At 26.1% G+C, this 24,718-nt stretch overlaps 1 protein-coding gene across 1 annotated transcript; it reads left to right on the top strand.

The window, feature by feature from the left end:
• The first annotated feature begins 12 nt into the window (after positions 1-12).
• On the top strand, positions 13-19,393 carry LOC129972961 (acylglycerol kinase, mitochondrial-like). Its single transcript, XM_056087289.1, has 15 exons — positions 13-265; positions 2,616-2,655; positions 3,312-3,391; positions 5,889-5,964; positions 7,011-7,103; positions 8,560-8,595; positions 9,041-9,132; positions 9,229-9,298; positions 10,548-10,630; positions 11,131-11,188; positions 11,721-11,871; positions 12,010-12,143; positions 14,962-15,032; positions 15,990-16,437; positions 19,255-19,393. Exons 1-15 carry the CDS (start codon positions 156-158, stop codon positions 19,342-19,344), a joined length of 1,632 nt encoding a protein of 543 aa, XP_055943264.1. The 5' UTR covers positions 13-155; the 3' UTR covers positions 19,345-19,393.
• The last annotated feature ends 5,325 nt before the right edge of the window (positions 19,394-24,718 follow it).

Raw genomic sequence — 24,718 nt, 5'->3', positions numbered from 1 at the left:
CAATTTATTTAACTTTCCAGTTTCACTGATGTAAACAAACAAAGTTATTCACGTTTTTTATTTGATCCGGGGCTTTAATTTCTTTTCGCTCAGCAACTTAAAACCTCAAATAACTTGAATTGGATTATAACTTTATTTGAATTTTTATTACAGCCATGTCGAGAATTATTAAAACAGCGAAAATGATACGTCGTAACTGGAAAAAATCTACTTTTCTTTTCGGAGTTTTAGCTTATGGAACATCTTATTTAGTTGAAAGATATCGGTAAGTTTTTTTTAAAGTCATATTGTAAAATATATACGACTTTTTATTTATATATGTTTATTATTATTTAATTGTGAGTATTAATAGCTATTTGATAGAATACAATGTTTTCGTTATTTGCCGGATTGCAATATCGAAAACTTTTTCTTTTGTTAAATTTCGGATAAATTAAAATTTTTTAAAAATCTTAATCTGTTTTTTATAAGCTCTAACTGTCTTTCTTCAGCAGATTAAGATTTTATGAAGTATTTGTTTTACCATCTTAATCACTATGTTTTGATAATTGTGTTAATTTCCTAACCGAATATACTTTAATTAGTGGGATTACTTTATACTTTAATTCTTTGGTTTTATATACCAGAATAAACTAAAGAATACGCTACAATAATCAAACTGTAGTTTTTTAAAGACGATAAATTGTCAAATATAATAATCTACATGTATACTTTAGTTATTTTGTGAGTTTTCTAATATTTGGAACAATATAGCAGAGATTGGTGAAGAATTTATACCTCGTACCTTAGTGAATATGTTTAATTAAATACTAATCAAAACTTTGGTGATAAATTCTGGAAATATTATTCTATTAATAATACAAATTTAATTGTTTTTTAATAATACAAATTTAATTTTTATGTGATTTTTTTTCTCAATTTTGGCGTTTATTAAAAAACATTTTGCATGATTTATAAAATACTTTCATTTTTTAAAATGAAATTTAAATTGTTTTCAACCTTTCATCAATTATTTGATTTTCTTCCATTGCTGAAAGCTAAGAAAGAAAAACTGCTTAATATATATAGAGTTATATGAGGATTTAGAAAATGACTTTGGAAACAATACACAGTTAATAGATAATTTACTGTGAGGAAAGTTCATGCACGCAATACATATATTAGATGCAATGCTATTAAAATAATAATGAAAAGCTAAAGATATTTAATGCAAAAATTATTTAGGCAGATTATTGGGTAGTATATAAACCAAATTTACAGAAATAAAAGAGATTGTAAAATAGGAAGTCAAATGCTAGCTTTAACTTTCTTTTTAAATGATAGTATAACAACTATTTTATGGTAGAATTGTGAATCATTGCACTATTAGAAAAAAATTTTAATTCATATATAAAATAATTTCTATATATGTACTTGTCAGGATTTCATATTTATCTTTACAAAAAAAAATTTAAAAAAATCCAATATATTTTAATATAGTTGGCAAAAAAAAAAAATGGATTATATTATAAATGGATAAAAAATGATCTTGGGCTGAGCTTTCATTTTTATGGTAAAAATCTAGAAATATAGTTAGCAAATGTTGAGTCCCTTTCCTCTAAATAAATATTATTTATTAGAATAAGTTATTTATTGTTAATTAATTAAAATTCATCTTATGACTAAATCTGAGAAAACTAAACTGATTATTTATTACCTATACAAATAATGGCTTCTTAAATTTTGGTTTGAAACTCCAAGTGAAATCACACATGTAGAAATTTATAGACTTTTAGCATTCCTTTATAAAAGTTGTTAAGATAAGCAATTCCGTAAAGAAGCGATTCTTGTCAGTTTTTTATTAATTATTATTAAATTTCTCTTTCATAAAAGGTTTTCTGAAATTGAGGCTATGATAAAACATTTGGAACAAAAAATGACTATAAAAGTTTTTTTGTTTCTGAAAAGGGATCACAAAAGTAAAAAGCTTTCAGAAAAACCAGATCTGAGTTATAGTGTAAGATGTCTGATTTTTTTTACTTGTGATTACTTTAACTGAAAAATGGAGTTGTTTTGCTTATGGTAATATTTTTCATTTGAATCTCATACAATTAATTTAATTATATTACTGTATGAGAATAATAATATCCCTTAAGAATGGTTTTATTGTTTTTTTTTGTTTAAATTTATTCATTTTTTTAGAAAAGCTTTTTTTCTTTTTCTTTTCCAAACCTTATTTTTCTCTTTTGTAAATTATTTAAATTCAAAATGTTATATAATTAAAATAATTCTTTATATTCATTTGCTTATTAATTATAAATATACATTTATACTAATTAAAGGAGGCATACTTATCTGTGGTGATGAAAAATATAATCCCCCCTGCAAAATCAATACTATTTTTCTAGTTGATTATGTATTTTATTGTGGATTTGATTTTGCTGACATTCATATTATCATGAGTAACACTACGCTGGTTCTGCTAATATGTACATAATGAAAAACAGTTTTAAAAAATCTATATCTTTTTTTAATAAAGTTTAAATGAATTCAGAATTTTATTTATAATGCTCTATTCTCTGTTATTGAAGTACTTTTAAATTACAATGTTTTGAAAAATATTTGCATTTTCTTAGGACATTTGAAATGATGCGAGCTTATTGTGAAGAAGCAAAGGTTTGTTCTTTTCTATTTTATCAGTGTATATTATTTTCTAATGTTCATATACTTAAACATTTTTTTTTCCCAAAATGGAATTATTATTATTATTATTATTATTATTATTGTTATTATTTTGTCTTGTCTTATTAAAGAATATTTTATGCACTTATCCAATAATATTGATTTATATTAATTATTTTTATTCTATTGCTACGTCTTAAAATTATTAAAAAATTTTAATTATGCTGTTTATAGCAAAAAATATATATTATTTAATAAATATAATAACTGACAATTAACAAATGAAAAAAATTAATATTTATTTTTAAATTTGAATCAATATTGAGTTATTTTCTATCTAACACTCTCTATTTTCATCTTCTTCATTTGGTAAAATTTTATAATAGTAAGAATTTATCATGTTTGTAATTTAAGTTCATAAATATAGAAATCAATCCAAAGCTTTTTTTTTTTTTGCCACAATCTTTATTATCAGTAATTTTGAAAATTTTAATTATATGCTATTATTCAGAATTATATTTGAATTTCTTTTCTTTAGTGCTATAAAAGTTTATTTGATGTATATCTACAAAATAAATATTTGTCATTATTTTATGTTTTATATTTAAAAATTACTTTTATTACATAAATGTTAATATTTCTTGCATCAGATATATGGAGAAAAACCTTTACCTCAAACTATGAAGCCTAAGCATGTTACAGTAATTTTAAATCCTGAAGCTAATTACAAGTAAGTGTATCTTCTTTTTAACAGAATTATTTCTAATAATATATTTCATGTAATTAGACAATATGAATATAGTTGAACATGTTCTTTTGCAAGATGTAAGATCCCATTGCATGTAAGATCCCATTAATTTATGCATTAAAATAATGTTTTGGATTTTTTTGTTGTTGTTATTAATAACTGAGACCTATGAATGAAAATTTCAATAACTAATTCCTCTGTAAAATTTATTACAATGCATTATTTCTCCCATCACTATCTTCAACTGGTTAATTTGGGTGTGTTTTTATTTTTTAAATGTAGATAACTTTTTTTTATGATTGCATAATTGCTTCTTATAATTGAAATTCAGATATAATTATGTTGAATTTTAAAACTTGGTTACACTTCATTATTCTCTATATTTTATTTCAAATAAAAAAAAATTAAAAAAACTGTGGAGTTTGCAGCTTTTTTAGTCCAGCTTCTACTTCAAAAATGGAAGTGGAATCCATAAGTTCATATACAGTCTGTCAAAAAAGTATTGGGACATCCCACAAGTTCACAGATTTTTATCATTATATTTCACTTAAATATACAAATGGAACCAAAATAAAGAAATAAATATTATTTTGATATAACAAATCATAATAATTCAAACAAAACTCTCATTTTAATGCAATTATCATTATAATTAAAAATAAAAGAAATCAAGTAAAAAAAAATGCTCAAAAAAGTATTAGGATACTTCCCAATAAATAAAGCAAAACAATGCAAACAAAATTTTATATCTTGATGGGCCGCCTTTGCTTTTTATGACCTCTCATAGTCTATTTGGCATGGGTTGGACCAATGTTTTACAAAATGATCCATCGATTTTCGCCCTTACTTCGACCAAATCTTTTCTTAAATCCTATTTGTTAGAAATTTGATGTCCATATAATTTTTGCTTCAAATAATCCTATGTAATAATCCTAAATAATTCAGACTTTAATCAAATAATTCACATGAAGATTGGGATTAAAGTCTGAACTTTGTGCAGTAGTCTTAAAAACAACAGGACAGTGGTAGAGGACCCATTACTTAAAATATCAGTGATGGGTCCTCTATCATTTGGGTCATTATCTTGGTACAATTTAAAATGTCTTGAGATTCCCAACTTGCTCACACTTTGCTTTAAATTTCACTTGTGAATGTACAGATATACATGTTTATTCATTTTATAACCAATAAAATATAAGTTCCCAACATCAGTGCTTGCCATACAACCCCAGACTATTCAATTGTCATCTCCATGTTTGACTGTAGGTTGTAAATTTTTGACATGTATAGTTGTATTTGGTTTCTGCCAAACATTTTGCTTGCCATCCGATCTGAAGATGTTATATTTGCTTTTATCAACAAAAATTATATTTTCCCAAAATTCTTTTGGCTGGTTTACAAACATTTTAGCAAATGTCAGCCTAGCTTGTCGATTTGCTTTGCTGATGTAGGGCTTTCTTTGAGTTACTCTGCCATGATATTTTTATTTTTTTTTAAACACTTCTGACAGTTTCAGGATTTACAGATTTTCCAAACTTACTTTTACATTGCAGAGTCAATTTTACTGCTGTAGTTTTTGGATTAAAGTGAACTTGTTTCACAATCCACCTCTTTTCACTTTCATTGAATGTCCTTGGACGCCCTAATCTTTGCTTGTTTTGAACACTGTTTGTTTTCTTGAACCTATGAATAATGTTAAAAACAGTAGACTTGCTCAATTTCAAGATATGTACTATACAGCGAACTGATTTTCCATTTTTCCAATGACTTATTATAAGATTTCGCACATCAACCGATATATCTTTGTTTCTCATCATTTTTTTCTGTAACTGATCTTTTCTATTGAAAATTTTATGTTTAAAATTATAGTCTAAAAATGGGGTAGTGAATTCATTTCTATTGATGTGCTATATATTTGTTAAATTTCAAAAGTGTTCCAATCCTTTTTTTACTCCTATTTGCCTTTGAATTACCTTTAAAAAGCCAGATTATATTATAATTCTGAAATACCAATAAGATTTTCCTTACAAACTGTACACCAAATGTTAAAATATTTCTGGATTCATTTTGTTTCATATTTTAATGTGATAAATAGTTTTATAAATAGCTTTGTAGTTATTCAAGCCAAGTGTCCCAATACTTTTTTGAATGACTGTATAAGCCACTCATTGCAACCTTTGAATGATCAATATGAGATGTCTTAGGGTAATAATTTACTTGATAAATTAATTACATAATCAATTTTTTTTTCTTCTTCTTCTTTTCTCTCTTTTTTAATAGGACTTAGGAATATAAATAAATTATGTATTATAATGATTGTGCATATTTTTTTCAAGTTAGTGAAATTCCAATTAAGAGAAGAAAAATGTTTAATATAGTTAAATGGAAACACATTATTATTATTATTTTCCTTAAAAAAAAGGTTTGTTTATAGTAAAGTTGAATACGAATTTTAAAAATTTTATACTATTATTTTTAGAAAAGCAAATATCCAGTTTGAAAAATTTGCTGCACCTTTACTTCATTTAGCAGGAATTAAAGTTAGTATTTTTCAGGTAAGGATATTTATAATATATGCGTTGTATTTTTTCCATTATAATTGGTTTTGATTTTATTTAATTTTATTAATATTTCATTAAAACGTTGTTCAAGGTATTGGATAATTTTGTATACCTCTTTGTCAAAATGGTTAGAAGAGTTCCATTTTATTTAAACATACATTTAAAATTTTATTATTGGATCATTATTAAATATATAATTTGGGTCATTAATTTTGAATTTTTTTCTTTTTTTTTATTATTATTGCTAATATTTGGCCTTTTCATTTTTATAGTCTTTAAGATTGATTATATTCAATTTTTAAATTTATGTTGCACTTTTAATATTTTTCAGTTTGAATATATGTAGTTTTTAAAATTCTTGTACATTTTTCATGTTATTACATTTCAAACTTCACAACTTCTCTTTGCATTTTTAATTATTTTTTATTGAATAAATGCACTTATTAAATACTTAATGCATTTTATCATATTCTTTTCATTCAGTACTGATAACTTTTATTTTTTGTATTTGTTGTTTAATTAAAAATTGAGGGGATTTTTTTTTTGTATTGTTAAATAGATAACTAAATTACTTTTTAACTAGTAAATTAGTAATTTTTATACTAGTATATTTATAACTAGTAAATTTTAATATGTTAATACATATTTCTTTTTTAACATTTTTAATCATGATTATACCTATTTTTTTTTAGAAAAAAATTATTTTATAAATCTGATTTGAAGAAATCTTTTTGGAACTTTTTATAATTCTTTTAATTTGTATTGTAATAAAAGATCAAATTGGCCACTAATTATTATATTAAGCATGTCATTCCACATTGTGTTTATAACATAGGTCACTATTTATTTATTTATTTGCCATCCATTTAAGCCAGACATTCCTTGTCATTCCAACTCTCTTTGTGAATGCTTTATAGAGTGCCTTGCTTGTCAATTAAGCCAGTATTCTCATTAAACATGAAATGAAATTTAAAAAAGTATTTTCTTTTTATTATTTGCTGAAACCTTGATTTTCATTTGATATTTTTTAAATATTTTAGACAGAAAAAGAAAAACAAGCCCAGGAATTAATGCGGATAATGTCTAATACTGATGCTGTAATTATAGCTGGAGGTGATGGAACAGTGCAAGAAGTAAGTTTTTAGATAATATTTTATTTGTGTACTTAACCACTTAAGGGCATAAACTGAGTTAATTTATTCTACAGTTAAAAGTAATTTGGTCTTTAAGCATTTAATGCCTCTTTCAGTTCTCAATTTGTAGTACATATTCATACTTTTAATTTTCTAATGTTACTAAAATACATGAAAAAACATAGTCCCTTTTCATGTTTTTGAAAAGTAACAGTTTTAGAATCAAATTATGTTGTATATTTCTAGTAATTTTGTTTATTTGGCTATTGGTGTTCACCGCTGCATATTCAATGGAATTAATTTCTTATTTTGCACTTTAAATGCTACATACACATCTTTTAATAAATTTAAAAGGTGTGTATTTATACACTTCTTTTATTTATCCATACAAGGATAGAATCATTAATCATCAAAATGTTTCTGAAAAGTTATATGTATTAAATATCTTTTTTAAATGTTAAATTTTTCTTTATTGATTTTCTTTATTTGTGTTTTCCAATTTAATGCATTTTATTTATTACTCAAAAATATAAATAAAATTAATATTTTCCTTGCCTAAATTTTTGTATTTTTTTATTTTTAAAAAAGAAGAAGGATTTGGATAGCCTATTTTGTAAGTATAAGGGGCAATTAAATGAAAATGACTGAAATAATTATATAGTGAACATGGTACAGAAGTTGCCATCATAAGTGAGTTAATGTATATAAGCAGCTCTTACTGGAAATCTGGGAAAAACAGAGAAAATGTTCATCACTGTGTCGTTTGTCTATTAGATTTACTTGAAATGAAGTTTAATGATCATGTGTGTGTTTAACATCATTGCGATACAACATGCTGCAATTTGTTTTTTGACTACGGGAAGAGTGTCAGGAAGTAAAATTTATGCCTGAATATCTAATGTACGAGGTAAAAATATGTCATGTGCATATTGCAAATTAATTGGAAAATTAGTCTTTTTTAAGAAAATTTACTTAGCCCTACAAATTCAGTTCTGTTATCAGGCTTTAAAACAAGTAATAGTGGTGAATTACGTTTTGCTCTATTTACGTTTATTCACATCTTACAATATTTTTTGTGAGACTAATATCTTGTAATTTTGATTCTTAAGTTGCATAGCCAATGTAATTAAATGCTTTAGCTTTATTTATTTAGTAGCAAGACTTATTAAAGTTGCTGTATTATTCTTAATACTGATAATCATACTTTGTTATTGGCCAAATGTGTGTTGTAAAATTGTATGACTATCAGAAATAATGTTATTTGAAAATTTTAATTTTTTAATTAAATGTTACTGCTGAGAATGAATCTGAGAACTATGTTTTTGATACTTCAATAAAAAAAGATGATTTTTTTTTCTTTTTTTTCTTTGCCTTGCTTCAAGAATTTATTTTTTAATTTTAAATTAATTTGTCTTCAATTATTGTCATATGTAAATCCTTATGTTTTATCTTATAGGCTATTACTGGATTATTAAGACGACCAACATTTGAGGTAAATTTGATAATTATGATTACTGTTTTTTGATATTGTATTTTACAATTTAATTCTAAAACATCAAAAATTTCCTTGAACATTAATTCCTTGATTCTTTTATCTTCAATTTTGAATATTAGCACATGCATTTATGACTGTGAAAATATTAAGGATTTTAATTGTCTTGTAATTATGAAGATAAAAAATATCAGTGAAGTAAAATATTTGTGAAAAGTCTTTAAAAGAACCTTTAAAGAAATCATTGTTTTTATTTTATAAAATATTCTTATTTAAAATAAATTTTTGCTTGAATATAAAAATGTATGAAATTTTTTTATAAATGAAGACTAATCCTTCATACCTAATTAAACATTTTCTTATTTACTATCAGTAAATTACCTAATTTGTATTAAAAAAAATTTTATCTTCGATTTGATCACATTTTTTTTTTATATCCTTTTAGGAAGAAAACTTACCTGTAGGAATAATTCCCCTTGGCAAAACAAATGCTGTTGCACAATATTTATTTGGATCTAAATCATCTTCCCGTGCACAGTAATGTTTTTTAATGCATCATTTTATTATTTTAACATTTTCCTAGATCTCTATATGCATAAAAGTAACAAATTTTCAATATTTTGTAATTTGCAGGTTAATGGCTGAAGCAGCAATGGCTGTTATTCGAGAAACCACTACTAATATGGATGTTTTGAAAGTGCAGGTTTGTTACTGCAATAATATGTTAAAGTTCGATTTTTCACTATTTAAAATGGTTATACAAAAGAGGGTAGGAGACATTATATTAATCTGAAGGATGGTGTTTGAATAAAAATAAATTTTGTGGACATAGAGTAAATAAAATTATAAAATTTTGTAGTATTCCACTTTTTTATATACTTATAAAAATTTGATGCAATAACAGTTTTGAATTTTTTTTTTAAAATGTAACTTGTAATTTCCATCGATAATTTGATATGTGTTTTTATTGTGATTTTGGATATATTTTTTAATCTCTTGAATAAAATCACTGATGTATTTTCTATTTCTTAAAAAAAAAGTAAATTTTAATATCTAATTTCTAAAGCATTTTTTAATAAATATGTTATAAATATAATATTTATTTTTAAATTAATGTGATTCTTTTCTGTAATTTATTTTAATTACAGATTTACTCATTATTTCCTTTACAACTTTCAATATGTATGAAAGCTTATCCTTACTTTAATTGCACTTATAATAGGCTAATAAATTTTTCCTACATGATAATGAAATAAAAAGAGAAATATGGTTGGAATATTTCATTAGAAAAACTTAATGAAGTGTTTCAATTCATGATAAATTGCTGATTTGCTTTTTGTTTATGCTTATCTATATTAAATATTGAAATGCTATCTAACATAAGTAAGCAAAATTCACAGATGTTATTTTTTTTATTTAGTTAACTTTTTAAATTTTATTGTAAACTATTATTTAAACTTTTATTTTAGATAACTTAAATGCTTTTTTTTTCTCTTTATATTTCTAATTAGTTGCTTTCTATGTTTTCATAACAAGTCTAGTTTAAAATGTCATGTCTATTAAGTAAAAACCTTTTGCAAATATAAGTTTGGTTTAACTAATATTTTTATACAAGAATAAAGGGAATCTTCTATGTTTATCTTTACTTACCATAGATATTCTTTGTAGTTTTTAATTTTTCCAGAATCTAAATATATAACAGAAACTTTTCTGTTCATGTAAAATGAAACTAAGGATTTAGCTAACTAACTTAATAAATATACTGTTTTATTTTACTTAAAGCTTTTTTTTTTTTTGTCCAAATAAAAAAAGTGAGTGATGAGAATTTGTTTATAAAAAAGTTATTTTACTTGTTAGACATAACTTTTTTTCCATTTTTATTCTGTAGATGTTTTGTCAGTGAAAACTGTCTCCCCTTTTTTAGTTTAATAATTAAGACTTTTGTTTCAAAGTTTTCAGATGAGAAACATCCTGTTTATGGAATGATTGACTTTGAACAAGGGCTTTTTGGAGACATTGAGCCTTTAGTTGAAAAGTAAGCAATAAAAATTATGCTGCCTGCATTATATATTTTCATTAATGTATAAAGCCAAAATTTTTCATAGAATAATTATTTTGAATTCGGCATCAGAATTATATTTTGATAACTCAAAATCATTGAAAAATATTGTTTATCTAAAATAAGTTTAAGTATCTAAAATAAGTTAAGTTAAGTTTATCTAAAATAAGTTTAAGTATCTAAAATAAGTTAAGTTAAGTTTATCTAAAATAAGTTAAGTATTTTTCTTTAAAATTTTATTTAAATTACTAATAAAATTTTATTTTTAGTAGTAAATATTTAATTTTATTAACTCAACAAATGAGCAGTAAAATTTATTTCATTGACATATGTAGTGTAATTGTATAACAAATGGATAATCACTATTTTTTTTTTCTTTTTTCCTTTCTTGAAATTAATCATTTTTTTTAATAAATATTGTTATTCTAATTTTCTTTTTGTTTTTCATGTTTTCTTTTATTGTTTTCCTAAAATAGGTATTGGTATCTTGGTTTTCTGAAAGACAAATATACTTACATGAGAAATTCCTCTAAAGTAGGTTATGAATACGATACTTCCATGAATTATTTTTCACCTTGTTATTCAGATTTTATGATAATTAATTGATGACTTAGATTATTTGATTTCAGAAGTGTTTCTGAGCCCATCACTTAAATGGTTTTTGATAGTTCAGATGCAATCCCATTTGTCACTTATGCATAACAAATTTATTTTGACTTATAATTTAAGAAAATATTCACCCCCTTAGAGAGATAATTTCTATTTGTAAATTCTAACATTAATGACTAATTAATTCCAGAAAAATAGAAACTTATGATGATTTTATTAGAAATTTCATTTGAATTATTATTCTACGATTAATACCGAATATTTTAAAATATATTAATGATATCAATAAATTAAATAAATTAGTATTATATTTTTTAGTATAAAAATTCTATGGTATAATAAAAGCATGCTATTTCTGTGATCCAATTGCTTTAATTTATTTGTTTACTTTTCTTAAATTGCTTCAAATTGTATGTTTAAAAATTTTATATGAAATAAACTATAAATTTATTTTTAGGACTGGAAACCTATTGTAAATGATAGTTTGGAATATGTGGCTCCATGTTCTGGTTGCTCAAAATGTTATATTCCTCCCAAAAAGAAAGATCCTCCTCCAAAGTCTTCCAGGTGGTGGCAAGTATTTGTACCTAGGCAAACTGATAATAAAGGTACTTATCATTGTATGTTATTTTTGTTTCGAACGTTTATTAGTTATGCTTCATTCTGTAATATATGTATCCATGCCCAATAATTTGCAAATTTTTATAAATATTTTCCTGACTTTCTTAATTGTATATTATTTTCAGCTTCATCTGATATTGACAAAATGGATGAATTAAAAGCAAGTAGAATCAATGAAGATTGTGGAAAGCATATTTTACTACCTTCTGGATATAGCAACATTACAATTTCAACTCCTGCTGCTGATTCCAAGGCCTCAGTAAGCTATTATTTTTACATATTCTTAGTATTGATTGTTATATAGATATGCATGTTGTTAATATTGAAAGAGTGGGGAGGAGTCTTTTTTTCTTTATAAGTTAATAGTGTTTGTATCATTATTTAATATCCAAGCATATTTCAAGGGCTTCATGACAGAGCTACTGGTTTGGGGTTGGCAGGTTACTTGTTCAATATCTAATTTCTCTAGAAGATCCTCTAAACATTTGGGCATGCTCAGCTTTTCCATATTAATCTGAGAATTAATTTTTCCAACAATGGACTTCTTACTCGGAATTTCCTTGGGTATGATTCTTATTATATGTTGTAGAAAATCGAAATGTTAGTGTTGTAGCAGCATGTCTGTTTCAAATTTTGCTGTTGATGTCTGTTTCAAAATCGATGCTGTTGATTTTAAAGCCTCGGTATTCTGTTATTTTTATCTATTTTTATTAATAATCATTATCTAAGTATATTGGGATGGCAACTAAGTAATTGCGGTTTTTTTTTAGAAAATCAAAGACAATTTTTTCATGGAACTAAATAACTTTTTTCTGTAATGTATTGCCCATTTTGATCAATGACCTTTTGCCATCTTTCAGGCAGCATCATAATCCCACGTTCATAAAATGTCTGGTTTTTATTAGCAAAAAACTGAATCAGATACGATTTGACATCATCATCATTATTGAAATTTTTACCATTCAAGGAGTTTTGTAAAGATCGAAACAAAAAGTAATCAGATGGTGCAAGGTCAGGACTATATGGTGGATGTGGCAAAACATCCCAACCAAGCTCCAATAATTTTTGCCGAGTGACCAAAGATGTGTGTGGCCTTGCATTGTCATGATGGAATACACCTTTTCGATTTGTCAATTCGGGCCGCTTTTGTTCAACTGCATTGTTTAATTTCGTTAGTTGTTCAATGTAGACATCAGAATTGATCGTTCGGTTGGGTGGTAAGAGTTCAAAGTAGACAATTCCTTTGTAATCCCACCAAACTGATAACAAAACCTCCTTTTGATGAATATCAGCTTTTGATGTTGCTTGAGTTGGTTCACCTGGCCTGCTCCACGATCTTTTCCGCTTGATATTGTTGTAAACAACCCATTTTTCATCGCCAGTTATCAGTCGTTTTAAAAATGGATCATTTTCATTACGTTTCTTTAGCAAATCGCAGCTGTTAATGCGTTGCGTTAAATGCGTTTCTTTCAGTTCGTGAGGAACACATGTATCGAGTTTTTGAACATAGCCAAGTTGTTTTAAGTGATTTTCAAAGCATGTATGTGATACATGAAGCTTCTCTGAAATCTCACGTGTTGTACTGTGACGATCCGAATCGATTATTGCTTTGATTAGGTCGTCATCAACTTCAACTGGACGGCCAGAGCGCTTTTCATCTTTGAGTGAAAAATCACCAGAACGAAATTTGGCAAACCAATTTTGACACTGCCGTTCATTTAAGGCTTTGTCACCATAAACAGCACATAACTTTTTATGAGTTTGCGATGCGTTTTTCCCTTTGCAGAAATAAAAAAGAAAAATATGACGAAAATGTTCCTTTTGATTTTCCATTTTTCAACGAATGCCAAACGAAAACTACGCAACCGATCAAAAAACTTTTTTTACTGATTGACAGCTGAATTGCCAACTATCGAATAACAAAACGTGTTTTACATTTGTACTACGTCTGCAAACCTAAAAATTCAACTGAAGCCATCTATGAGTGAAATCCGCAATTACTTAGTTGCCAACCCAATACATTTAGTACATATTGAAAAACTGAAGGTTTTTTTTTTTTTAAGTTAAATATTTTACTCTCCTTCAGACATTAAATTTTTCAAAGACCAAATATTTTCCTCCTTGTGTAGAAGTTTAGAGAGAGTGTTGTTCATTCAAGTATCATCTGAGTGTCCACTCACAATTCAAAATTTTGATTTCTGTCCCAAAATAAACCTTTTGTAGCACAAATGTGAATGCTTAATTTCCATGCATATATTTCAAGATTGAATTATACATTTATCAAATAAAGCATAGTCCTCATAAAATTCAAAATAAAAAAAAAAATGCAAGAAAACACTGTGGAAAGTATTAACTTAAAAACACTTTATGATTCAGAATATGATTGCATTATTATTTTACCTAAATTTGAAAATATGTAACTTTTTTTATTATGGTCTGTAATAAATCTTCTCAAAGCAGAAATTTTGACTAGAATCATTGAAGTATTTTATCTCTTTCCAAGTGATTTTAAAATTATGTGTTTATGGTTCTTCAGTTGCCTGTAGAGCTAACAGTAAAATAGTTTTCCAAGAGATCAGAAGAAAGGCAGATTAGCACAAAGAGGAAAATGAAATCTTAATAATTTATTACTACTGCTCTAGTTTTTGCTAACAAATAAAACCAAGAATTCTGCTGTCAGAGTAACTATCTGTTTGATATATAAAAAATGGGTTATGTTTTTCCTTCTCCATAAACTTAAATTTTGTGAAAGCATCAAATTAAAAAAAGATATGTATAATAAGCAGTGTCACTACACATGATTTTTTTTATTGATCTAATTGTATTGTAAATAATTATGTAGCATTTGGAGCATAGATTTTATAAACATAAAAAAAAAAAACAGTTATGAATAAAATGGTTCTTTACTATCATTTGCATTCTATTTATCTATTTCATTGAAAGAAATGGAATGAGAAAGAATTATCATATTATAAGAAATGTTACATAAGCTATTGCACACATGGTTTTCATTCCTTCTGCATTCTATTATCATTGTATTTATTAATTATTTTTAATGAAAATTCTATTTCATTTAGGCAAAATCTGGCTCTCTATACATTAAAATCTTTCCAGAAAATTTATCAAAAATGCAGATAATCTCTTCTGGGTGAGACACTTGCATTGATCTTACAATTTTAATTATATATTTTTGAAGTTTAATAAAAGTATGATTTATTGTTCTTCTTGCATTATATATATTTAAAAAGTTTGCTTATTTGATTTTCTGTATTTTAAGGGCGGTTAGTAGAAAGATTCTGATTTATGTATATTGTTCTGGTGGCTGATGTACTTCTAACATGTTTTTATAGTATAAAACTGTAATGTTTTATTTTATTTTTAAAAAAAATAGTGATTATAGAAATGTATATTAACTGTGCACATAATTTTGTTATAATTTATAGATTACTAAAATATTTTTTAATTATCAATTAGTTCTCATTCTGAAAGCATCCCATATACATTTAAATTAAATTTGTTACTATTTTCACATTTATTAAAATTTGCTATTAGATTTAAATACTTCTGTTTAAATACTTTTAAAACTAGTTTATTCAATAATTATTTTGTTTGAATTATTTTAAACTTCTTGTACTTTTGTCTTGTCTTGTCTTGTCTCTTGTACATTTGTCTTATTTTATTTATTTTTTATTTATGTGTATATGCTTTTTAGTCCAAATGACAATTTATTTATTTATTTATTATTATTCATTTAAATTAAAAATAATATGTTGTCTGAAAAAATTTCAAATTTATGTTTTTTTTTGTGGGGGGGGGTTATTTGGGATTTTATTTCATATTATATAAAAAAAATTATTAATATGGAAAAAAATGAATCTTTTTTGCAAAAAAAAAATCATTTTTATAAAAAAACGTCTCAAGTTTATGCAATTTTACTTTAATTTATCAACACAAGCTATTTTTTAACTTTTTATGTAAAAAATTACAGTTATTTATGTGAATTCTATTTTCGTATTTAATGAAAAGTGCAATTCTTTTAACATTCATATTATACACCTTACATTTTTAACGCATTCATTTTTGTATCTTTTACACTTTAATTCAGTCTCAGTCATCGAAAATCCAAGTTGCAGGATGATAGTGGAGTAGCAACAGTTGTAGAAGCCAGACAACTAATTATCAATGCTGCTGGTTCTATGAATGATTCTAATGACGATACACCAGCATCAGTTGACTCATCTGATCTAGTATCTTCAGAGCAGACACAATCTGTTCCTTCAACTCCTAATGACTCTGTAGAAATAATATCATCAGATCAAAGTGGATCAACTTCATTGCCCAACAACTCAGTTGTTGCTGCTTCTCTAGAATCAAAGGATCCAGATTCTCCAGTATCATCTGCTTCTACAAATGGGGAACTATCTACCCTAAGTGACTCTGAAACTTCATCAATTCCTGAAGCCACTACTCCACTAGAAGTAGCAGAGAAAATTGACTCAGAAGAACCATCTGCAGTATCAAAGATAGAAAAACCTGTGGAAGATGTACAAAATGTAATAATGCCTCATTTTATTTTGAAATTTTAAACTGGTGCAGATATGTGTTTTTTTGTATTGTTAGTTATTGTGGTTTCTATGTCATACATGAATGACATAAAAGCTACATTTGTATTAATGTATTGTTATTAATTCAGCAATTCAGTTTTATGTAAGGCAAAATATCAAATAATATTATCTCATTTTTTTTAAGTAATGTATTTTCTTGGGCAAAGAAGGGCTTCATGGTGTAAAACATCTGTAACTCTTCTTCCCTTGCTAGAATTATTTACATTAGAAGAATTACAAACTATTTATATTATTAAAAGAGAAAAAAAAAAGTAATTATAGATATTTTGCTTGACAGCTTATTCCTAGTTACTTTTCTTGTCCAAAGAAGTATAAAAGTAATGAAACATGATCTGATTGCTTAAAAATAAAATTTATTTGAACAAGAATGCATTTATTAAAAAGATGACATAAAAAATACTGCTAATACATATAAAATTAAAAAGTATTTCTACAAAAGTGTTCCATATGCTTTCTGTTATTTGTTTATATCATAATTGTTCACAACTATTTTTAAGTTTTTCCTGCCCTTGATGTCTATTATTATTGGCATTTTCCAGTCATTTTTCTTATTTTATTAAAAATTTACTGCATAATATTTTATATTGGATTATATGTAATTTTTTTTGTCATTATAGATTTTTCTTCATTTTTAATTTTTTTTAAAGTCTGTGAATTTAATTGCATTAAATTAGTTATAGTAATCAATTAATGCAACTTCATTATTGTATTAATTATTAATTTTGTTAATTATCTTTTTTTTCTTTTAATTTTTAGTTTTGTGTATTTTTATTCTAATAGTAAAGTAATAAATTGTCTTTTACAATTATATATATGTATAACTTTTATAATTATTTTATATTTATATAGCTTTAATAATTGTACAAAAACTAACACTGTAACCAGTGAACCAGAATCCAGATGTATTCCGATTCTCATAAAAATCAGCTTGCATGTGTGAACAATAATTTATTATACTTCGTGCACAAGCAATAGAATGCAGAAAAGATGTGATGATGATGATGTTGTTTTTGAAAAACGAAATTGTTTTGTATATACTGCTGTTTATAAAAAGAATAATGGCTATAGCACATTTATAAGTCACTAACAAAATCATTAAATTAGAAGAAATATCTATGCAATCAGATCATTCTAATTAAAATCAAAAAGGTATTTCAGTTATTTTCTGTTATTGAAAGAATGTCTCAATATTCTTCAGGGTGTATAGTTTAAGAAATTTCTAATACATTATTATGACATAAAAATAAAATAATCAGGGAAAGTTTTTTTAAAAAAAATCTCATCTTTATATGAAAATAGTTGGCTAATTAATTATAATTAAATTAACTATGAAATTCACTCTGGAGATTACATTTCTTATTTTAATCTTTTGAAAACTTACACAAATGAAATCATTATATTTGAATAAGTTATAACTATTCACACACTTTAATTACTCAAGACCACGATGAACATGTTTTATTGATATATTTTTTGATAAAGACATTCTAAATTTATTTTATTTAGTTTTATTTTATATTTGAAAAGCCATTTTCAATAGAATGAGCATTAATAATGTATATATCTAAATGGGATATATTATTATATTAAAGTTTGTATAATTTTAAGTATTGACATGATTTTATTTATATTTTTCATCTACTAAAAGAAATTTGTGACAATTACATTCATTATCCGTAATTCGAATTTAGGAGATATTAACATGGCAAAGTACATGAAAAGTCTGATAGACTATTTGTTTAAAAATATAAAATTTTATGTGATTATTATCAACAGTCAGCCTAGGTAGAGCAGGGGGAAGAAAATTCTAATCTTAAATTTATATTTAGTTAATGCTCTTTCATTTTTTAAAATTATTATAAATTTAGTCTAACCAAAATCCTGTTGAATATTTTAGAAAAAATATTATATCCCAATAATTTTTTATTATATTATTATTATTTATATATTATATAAGAGTCTGTTTTTTATTGATATTTTATAAATGCATATTGTTTGCAGTTTTTGCCTTTTAAGTCCAAGCTTGTTTTGAAACTCAAAATATCAAAAGCAAATAATTCAAACATCATATAAATTTCTTATTAAATCTATGTAGATAATTAAAAAATGCTTTTATATAATTTGCATTTCTATATGAAAGAAAGCACAATGCCCTCACATTCTCTAACAGACACATAAATTTTCACAAAAGAAGGGGAATGAACTCCCTAGCTGACATACTCTCATCAAAAGAATGAGGAAGGGAAAAGAGAGAAAAAACAACAATAGCAACAAAGAAAATGGCAAAATGATTTTAAAGAAAGCCATTTATTGTTCTCATGCATTAAAAAATATTTTTTCATTAGAAATATAAAAAAAAAATTTTTAATTCTTTTTTTTATTATTATTATTGACAACTAAAATTGATCTTGCATTGAAAGCTATAAAGGATTTTCTTTCTGGGGATATATATTGTACATTTGATGTAAATTGAGACTATAAAAAAATCCATGAAAGTAAACAACTTTCATTTTAAATTTGTAGTTAATTATTCAGAACATCAAATACTGTTTGCAGCTAAATTCTTTAAAAAAAAAAAAAGAAAAATTATATGCATTAGAATCATATTCAAGAGGATTAATTTTTGCATGATTATGCACATTATCAACTTCAGTTGTCACTAACTGAATATAATTTTTTAGCTATCCTATTGTTATCCTAAATTTAATTTTTGAAATTATTAATTAATTTTCTTTTTTATTTTAGGAGGCTTTCAGCTATATTGATAAAGAAAAATACAAACGGACATCTTGTATCATATCTATATTGCCAAAAAAAGTAACTGTATATGCATAAATCTGTAAATAGTTTTTGTAAATATGAATAAAAATTGTTTTGATATAAATGATTCTGTGATTTTGCTGCATTATATGTTGTTCATTACTGCACAGTATGATGGTAATACTTAAAAAGGAACGTTTAATTGAATGCAGTTGACACTAAAATTCAAAATTTTATAAATAAACCCTTTTTACAAAATGTATTATTGTATTAATAGTTTGTTGTATAATGAATTAAAGATGGCTCTGTTTTGCAATGAAAATTATTATACAGAAGCATAATTTGAAAAAAGAGTTAGTAATCTGGAAAATTCTAGCTATTTTATGTTACTTAATTGCATTTTTATAATTTTGTATGATTAATGGAGACACCTATAAATTCTGTATATTTGAAGCATTACTTTTTAATTTACATGCACTCCTAGAGTCAGGACTAGGTTATCAAATAGACAAAGTAGGCAACTGCCTAGCTATCCCTAAGTATTGGAGGATCTTAAGCTTTCAAGATTTTTTTTCCAGTATTTTCAGGTTTTCTTGACTATATTTAAACTAAGTATCATTTCACTAATCTTAAAATATTTCTCATAATTTAAATCTTACTTGCAAATTTGTGGGTTTTTTTTAAATTATTATTTGTTGAACCTCTCAGAAATTAACAAATTTTGAATATTTATAAATTTTTTTTTTAATTTACGTTTAAATTTAAGCTTTTTTTATACATGAAGTACTGAAAATGAATTCACTTGAAAATTACCTGCAATACAGTGTGTCATAATATTAGTAATTTAAAAATTGTTTACACCAAGATTCAATTCAATTCAATAGAATATTTGAGAAGTATATGGGTACCCTTTTAGGATACTAAAATTACAGTTATTGTAATGATAAATGCTATTAAATAATTCATTTTAATATCACTTTGGAAGCTTAACCATATAAAAATTTCTTCCATAATTTTTATATGCTTTTTTATATCATTTGGTTTCAAAATTATATTAAAATGAATTATTAAATAGTATTTATCTTTACAAATACTTGAAATTTTAGTATCCTATAAGCGTACTCATATACTATTTATTTGGTTTTTAAAAGGGGAAAAGTGTGCCCCAAAACTTCCTTTGCTTTTCTTTTCAGCTCCTATAAAGCTTATTTCAATTATGTCTAGAGTCTTCATTTTCAAGTTATTACATATATATTTTAAGGAGGAGAGAAAAAAGTAAAAACTTAATTTTATCTAAGGAGAAGAATATATATATATAAAATTAGTAAAAATATTAAGTTATAAAGCAAAAAGAATAAAATTAAAATCAAAAAAGAAATTATGAATTCGACCTGAAGATTTTCACAGGGATCAGACAAGGGATATTTTCCATGAGGGATCTGACTTTCATCCAACAATATTGACCCATCGTGACCTGAAATTGAGGCCTTAGAAATAAACCAGTTTTTACAGAAATAAAACAATAAATTATAACTTTCAGTTTGGGCGAAAATTACAATAACATAATGTAAACTATAAAAAAAGAACACTCACAACCGAAAATCATTAAAACAAAAAGGAAAGCACATACCAATAGCAGGTAAAACTACTACAAAAAAGGTATCACGCCAATTTATTTATTACTTAGAATGACTAAGCACTTTACACAGGCGCAGCTAGGGCATCAATATAGTTTGGCGTGATACCTTTTTTGTAGAAGTTTTACCTGTATGTACTAGTATGTACTTTCCTTTTTTGTTTTAATGATTTTCGGTTGTGAGTGTTCTTTTTTATACACGCAAGCCCATAAATTAAAGATACAGATCAGAGTCATGCGGAAATCGAACTCTAAAATGCATATATCACTCGTAAAATGACTACACATATCTTCAAAAATCATATACAAATTGCATGAAGCCACGAGATGACACCGATAGTACGTCAAAATGTAAGAGGAATACAGGCAAAGAAGTAAAATTGTTCACAGGCGCTTTATAAGCCTTTAAGTGCAATAACCGCATAGTTATAACACGAAGGACGCATTTGTATGATTTTTTACGTGGTAGAATTATCGGCCGTCTGGAATGTGGGCGTATACAGCTGGAAGTATCCAAGGAACTTGGAATCGCCCAGAGTGTCATCTCCAGGCTTTGGAAACGATTCCAAGATGATGGTAATATGAGTAGACGTTACAGCACAGGTCACCCCCGAGTTACAATGCCGAATGAGGACCAGTATTTGGCAGTTGCTGCCAAAAGAAACAGACGGAGCACAGCATCAGACCTGTCTTGTCAGCTCTCATCAGCCAGTGGTACGACAGTTTCAAAGCATGCCGGGTACATACACTTAGGGCAGATTGGTCTATATGCTAGTAAGCCTGTCAGATGTGTTCCACTTACTTCAACTCACTGCCGCCCGCGGTTAGCCTGGAGTAGAGAGCATGCATTGTGGACACCGCAACAGTGGGCTTGTGTGATGTTTTCCAACGATTCAGGTTTAGCTTGCAGTCTGATTCTCGCCGGACATTCATATGGAGAGCGCCAAGTACCCGTTACCGTCAAGAGGACATCATTCAACGGCACCGTTACAGTAGTGCTGGATTCTCGTTTGGGGAGGAATTATCCTGGGTTCCAGAACAGACCTGCATGTTCAAATTTTAATCATGACAGGCTAAATCTATCGGGGCGTTATTCTGGAATAACATGTACGTTTGTTTCAGGGCGCCATGGACACAGAATTCATGTTTATGGATGACCATGCCCGTCCTCGCCATGCAAACATCGTAAACGAATGCCTTCGATCGGTGGATATCATTCGTATTAACTGGCCAGCATTCTCACAGGACTTGAATCCAGTAGAGCATGTGTATGGCATGCTTGGCCGACTAGTTGCAGCCCGTCAACCACCTCCTACATGTCTACCGGAACTTCGGATAGCATTACTTGATGAGTGGTGTAATATTCTCCAAGATCAGATCGCTAATTTGATACTCAGCATGCCTAAGCATTGTACGGATTGTATTGCATCGTCTGGGAGACATACTGTGTATTAACCATCATACCAACTATGTAATATTGGTTTTTGTAAATAGGTTTTTTTTTTTTTCATAATTTGCTCCAGGGAGCAAAAAAATTGCACTTTTTATTAATGATATCAAACATATAGCATCCTTTTTATCTTTACATTTTGTTTAATAAATAGGCTTTACAAATAAGTCACGTTTGTTTTGCTTCTGACTCTTTCTTCTCCTGAACTTACATTATCCTTAATTTATGGACATGAGTGTAGTTTATATTATGTTATTGTAATTGTCGCTTAAATTGGAAATTATTGTTTTATTTCTGTAAAAACTGGTTTATCTCTAAGGCCTCAATTTCAGCGGATTTTCTGGTCATTAGGGGTCAATATTTTTGGACGAAAGTCAGACCCCTCACAGAAAATATCCCTTGTCTGACCCTTGAGAAAATCTTCAGGTCGAATTCATAATTTCTTTTTTGATTCTAATTTTATTCTTTTTGCTTTATAACTTAATATTTTTACTAATTTGACGAAGTTCCTTGTGTTTTAGTAGTAGCAACATTAGCGATCTCTAAATATAATTGTATCTTTTTTAGTTTGATTCAGAATTAATTTTTTTAGTATTTTTAGTTTGTTTCAGGAATAAATTTTAATTGATATTTCATAATGTTTGTATTTTTAATTATTTCTTATATATATATAATTAACAATATTAGTCACTTTAAAAAAAGAACGATAACTTAAAATTAAAAACTTTTTTATGTTTGTATTTTTCACATTATTTAAACATCACCACACTGAAGCCTTTACTTCATTAGTTATGCTTTAAATTTCTTTCATTCTTATTATGATTTATAAAAAGATACCTTGTTTTTCATGTGAAAACTATTAAACAAAATTTTTCATGATAACGAATAGCACTTAAAATTTGTATGGTAAGTCAAAAGTATTTATTATTTCTCACTTTAGCAAATACCTACTCTAAATCATGTAAAATTCTCAAAAAAAAAAAATTACTTTTTAATTAATTGATTAATTAAAGACTGCTAAAACAGTTTGATATAATTTTTGCTTTAAGAAATATGTTTTTGTACAGTTATTAGGAAAGTTGCAGATAAAAAAATTAATATTGTAAAAAAAAAATCCAAAATGGACGTTTATATTTACAAAATATTTTATATTCATTATTTTACTCTATTTAATATAAAATATTATTATAAAACTGTGTCGATTGTTTAAGGTTAAGTTTTGAATCTTGAAAGCATTTGCAAGCAAAAATTGCCGTCTAATATATTAGAGTTAATTTCTGTTATAAATAGATTAAATTACAATATTAATTCATAAACAATTTTACGCTTAGTGAATGCCATTAAGTTATATAAATGATGTTGATAACAGACATTTAACTTCATTTTTAAATTAAAAAATTACATCTAAAAGAGCAATAAAAAATAAATCTAAACAGAGATGTCCAAATGACTGAATTAATTATTGCTAAATCACACATAGTTTTATTTAGAAAATCATCATACTTATTTAATCAAATATATTTTGTTTTCCATATCAAATATTTCCTTTCAAATATAAAACTAACATCAACATTGTTAGTTTTGTATTAGAAATTGGGTTATTGGGCTTGTTATTGTGTTATTGCTTTGGGCTTATAAGATCTTCACGATATTGTTCGGAATTAAGAATATCAAAGAACATCAAGGATATATCGAACAGCACCTTTATATAAAAAGTAACAGCATGCTGGGATCTACATTTTGTGATTACTAGTAAGCCAATATTGTTATTCACATCTATCAAATTTATTTTCGAATGGGTAAAAGATCACTCTCGTCAGCCGTCAGTATTCAAATTTATTTAATTACAAGTGTCATTCCCAAAAGCTTGTAAGATATTGACAATTGGTATGTAATTCTACGAAGTGTGTGAGTTTGAAGGGTTAGTGCTGCTTTAAACGGGACGTTAATATAACTAAACTAAACTAAACTTGAATGGTTAATTGATGACTCAAATGTTTTTTCATTGTCTAATCACAATTCACAATTACGTGGTCTACTTCAAAATAGCTTTCATGTTGCTTTAAAGTTGGACTTAAATACACTTCACTGGAAAATTTAAAATGGAAATCAAATTTCTTGAATAGTTGAGTATAAGTGAAAATGCAACAAAGACCATTACCCCCTATTTCTCAAAGCAATGAAAACCAAATTGGTAAAGAGTGTAAAGATAATCAGTTTTCATATTATTAGTACGATGTTATTGAAATTTTATTCAGTGTAGACAGAAAAATGCACGATAACCGTTCAGATCATTTTCCCCCTCCCCTCGCGGTTTTCGTAGTGAGATGGCCATTTTGGTTTTAAGCGACCGAGAAATATGA

Source organism: Argiope bruennichi, chromosome 6 (assembly GCF_947563725.1).
Source record: "Argiope bruennichi chromosome 6, qqArgBrue1.1, whole genome shotgun sequence".
Classification (NCBI taxonomy): Eukaryota; Metazoa; Arthropoda; class Arachnida; order Araneae; family Araneidae; genus Argiope; species Argiope bruennichi.
Note: the sequence above shows the minus strand (reverse complement) of the source record. Positions and strands in the feature narration are given on the sequence as shown.

What these genes read in the sequence shown, in the direction of transcription:
- LOC129972961 (XM_056087289.1), top strand. Translation starts at nt 156, where the DNA reads ATGTCGAGAATTATTAAAACAGCGAAAATGATACGTCGTAACTGGAAA. An exon ending in TAAGACGACCAACATTTGAG is followed by an intron (nt 8,596 to 9,040) that starts GTAAATTTGATA and finishes ATATCCTTTTAG; the next exon opens with GAAGAAAACTTACCTGTAGG. An exon ending in ACATGAGAAATTCCTCTAAA is followed by an intron (nt 11,189 to 11,720) that starts GTAGGTTATGAA and finishes ATTTATTTTTAG; the next exon opens with GACTGGAAACCTATTGTAAA.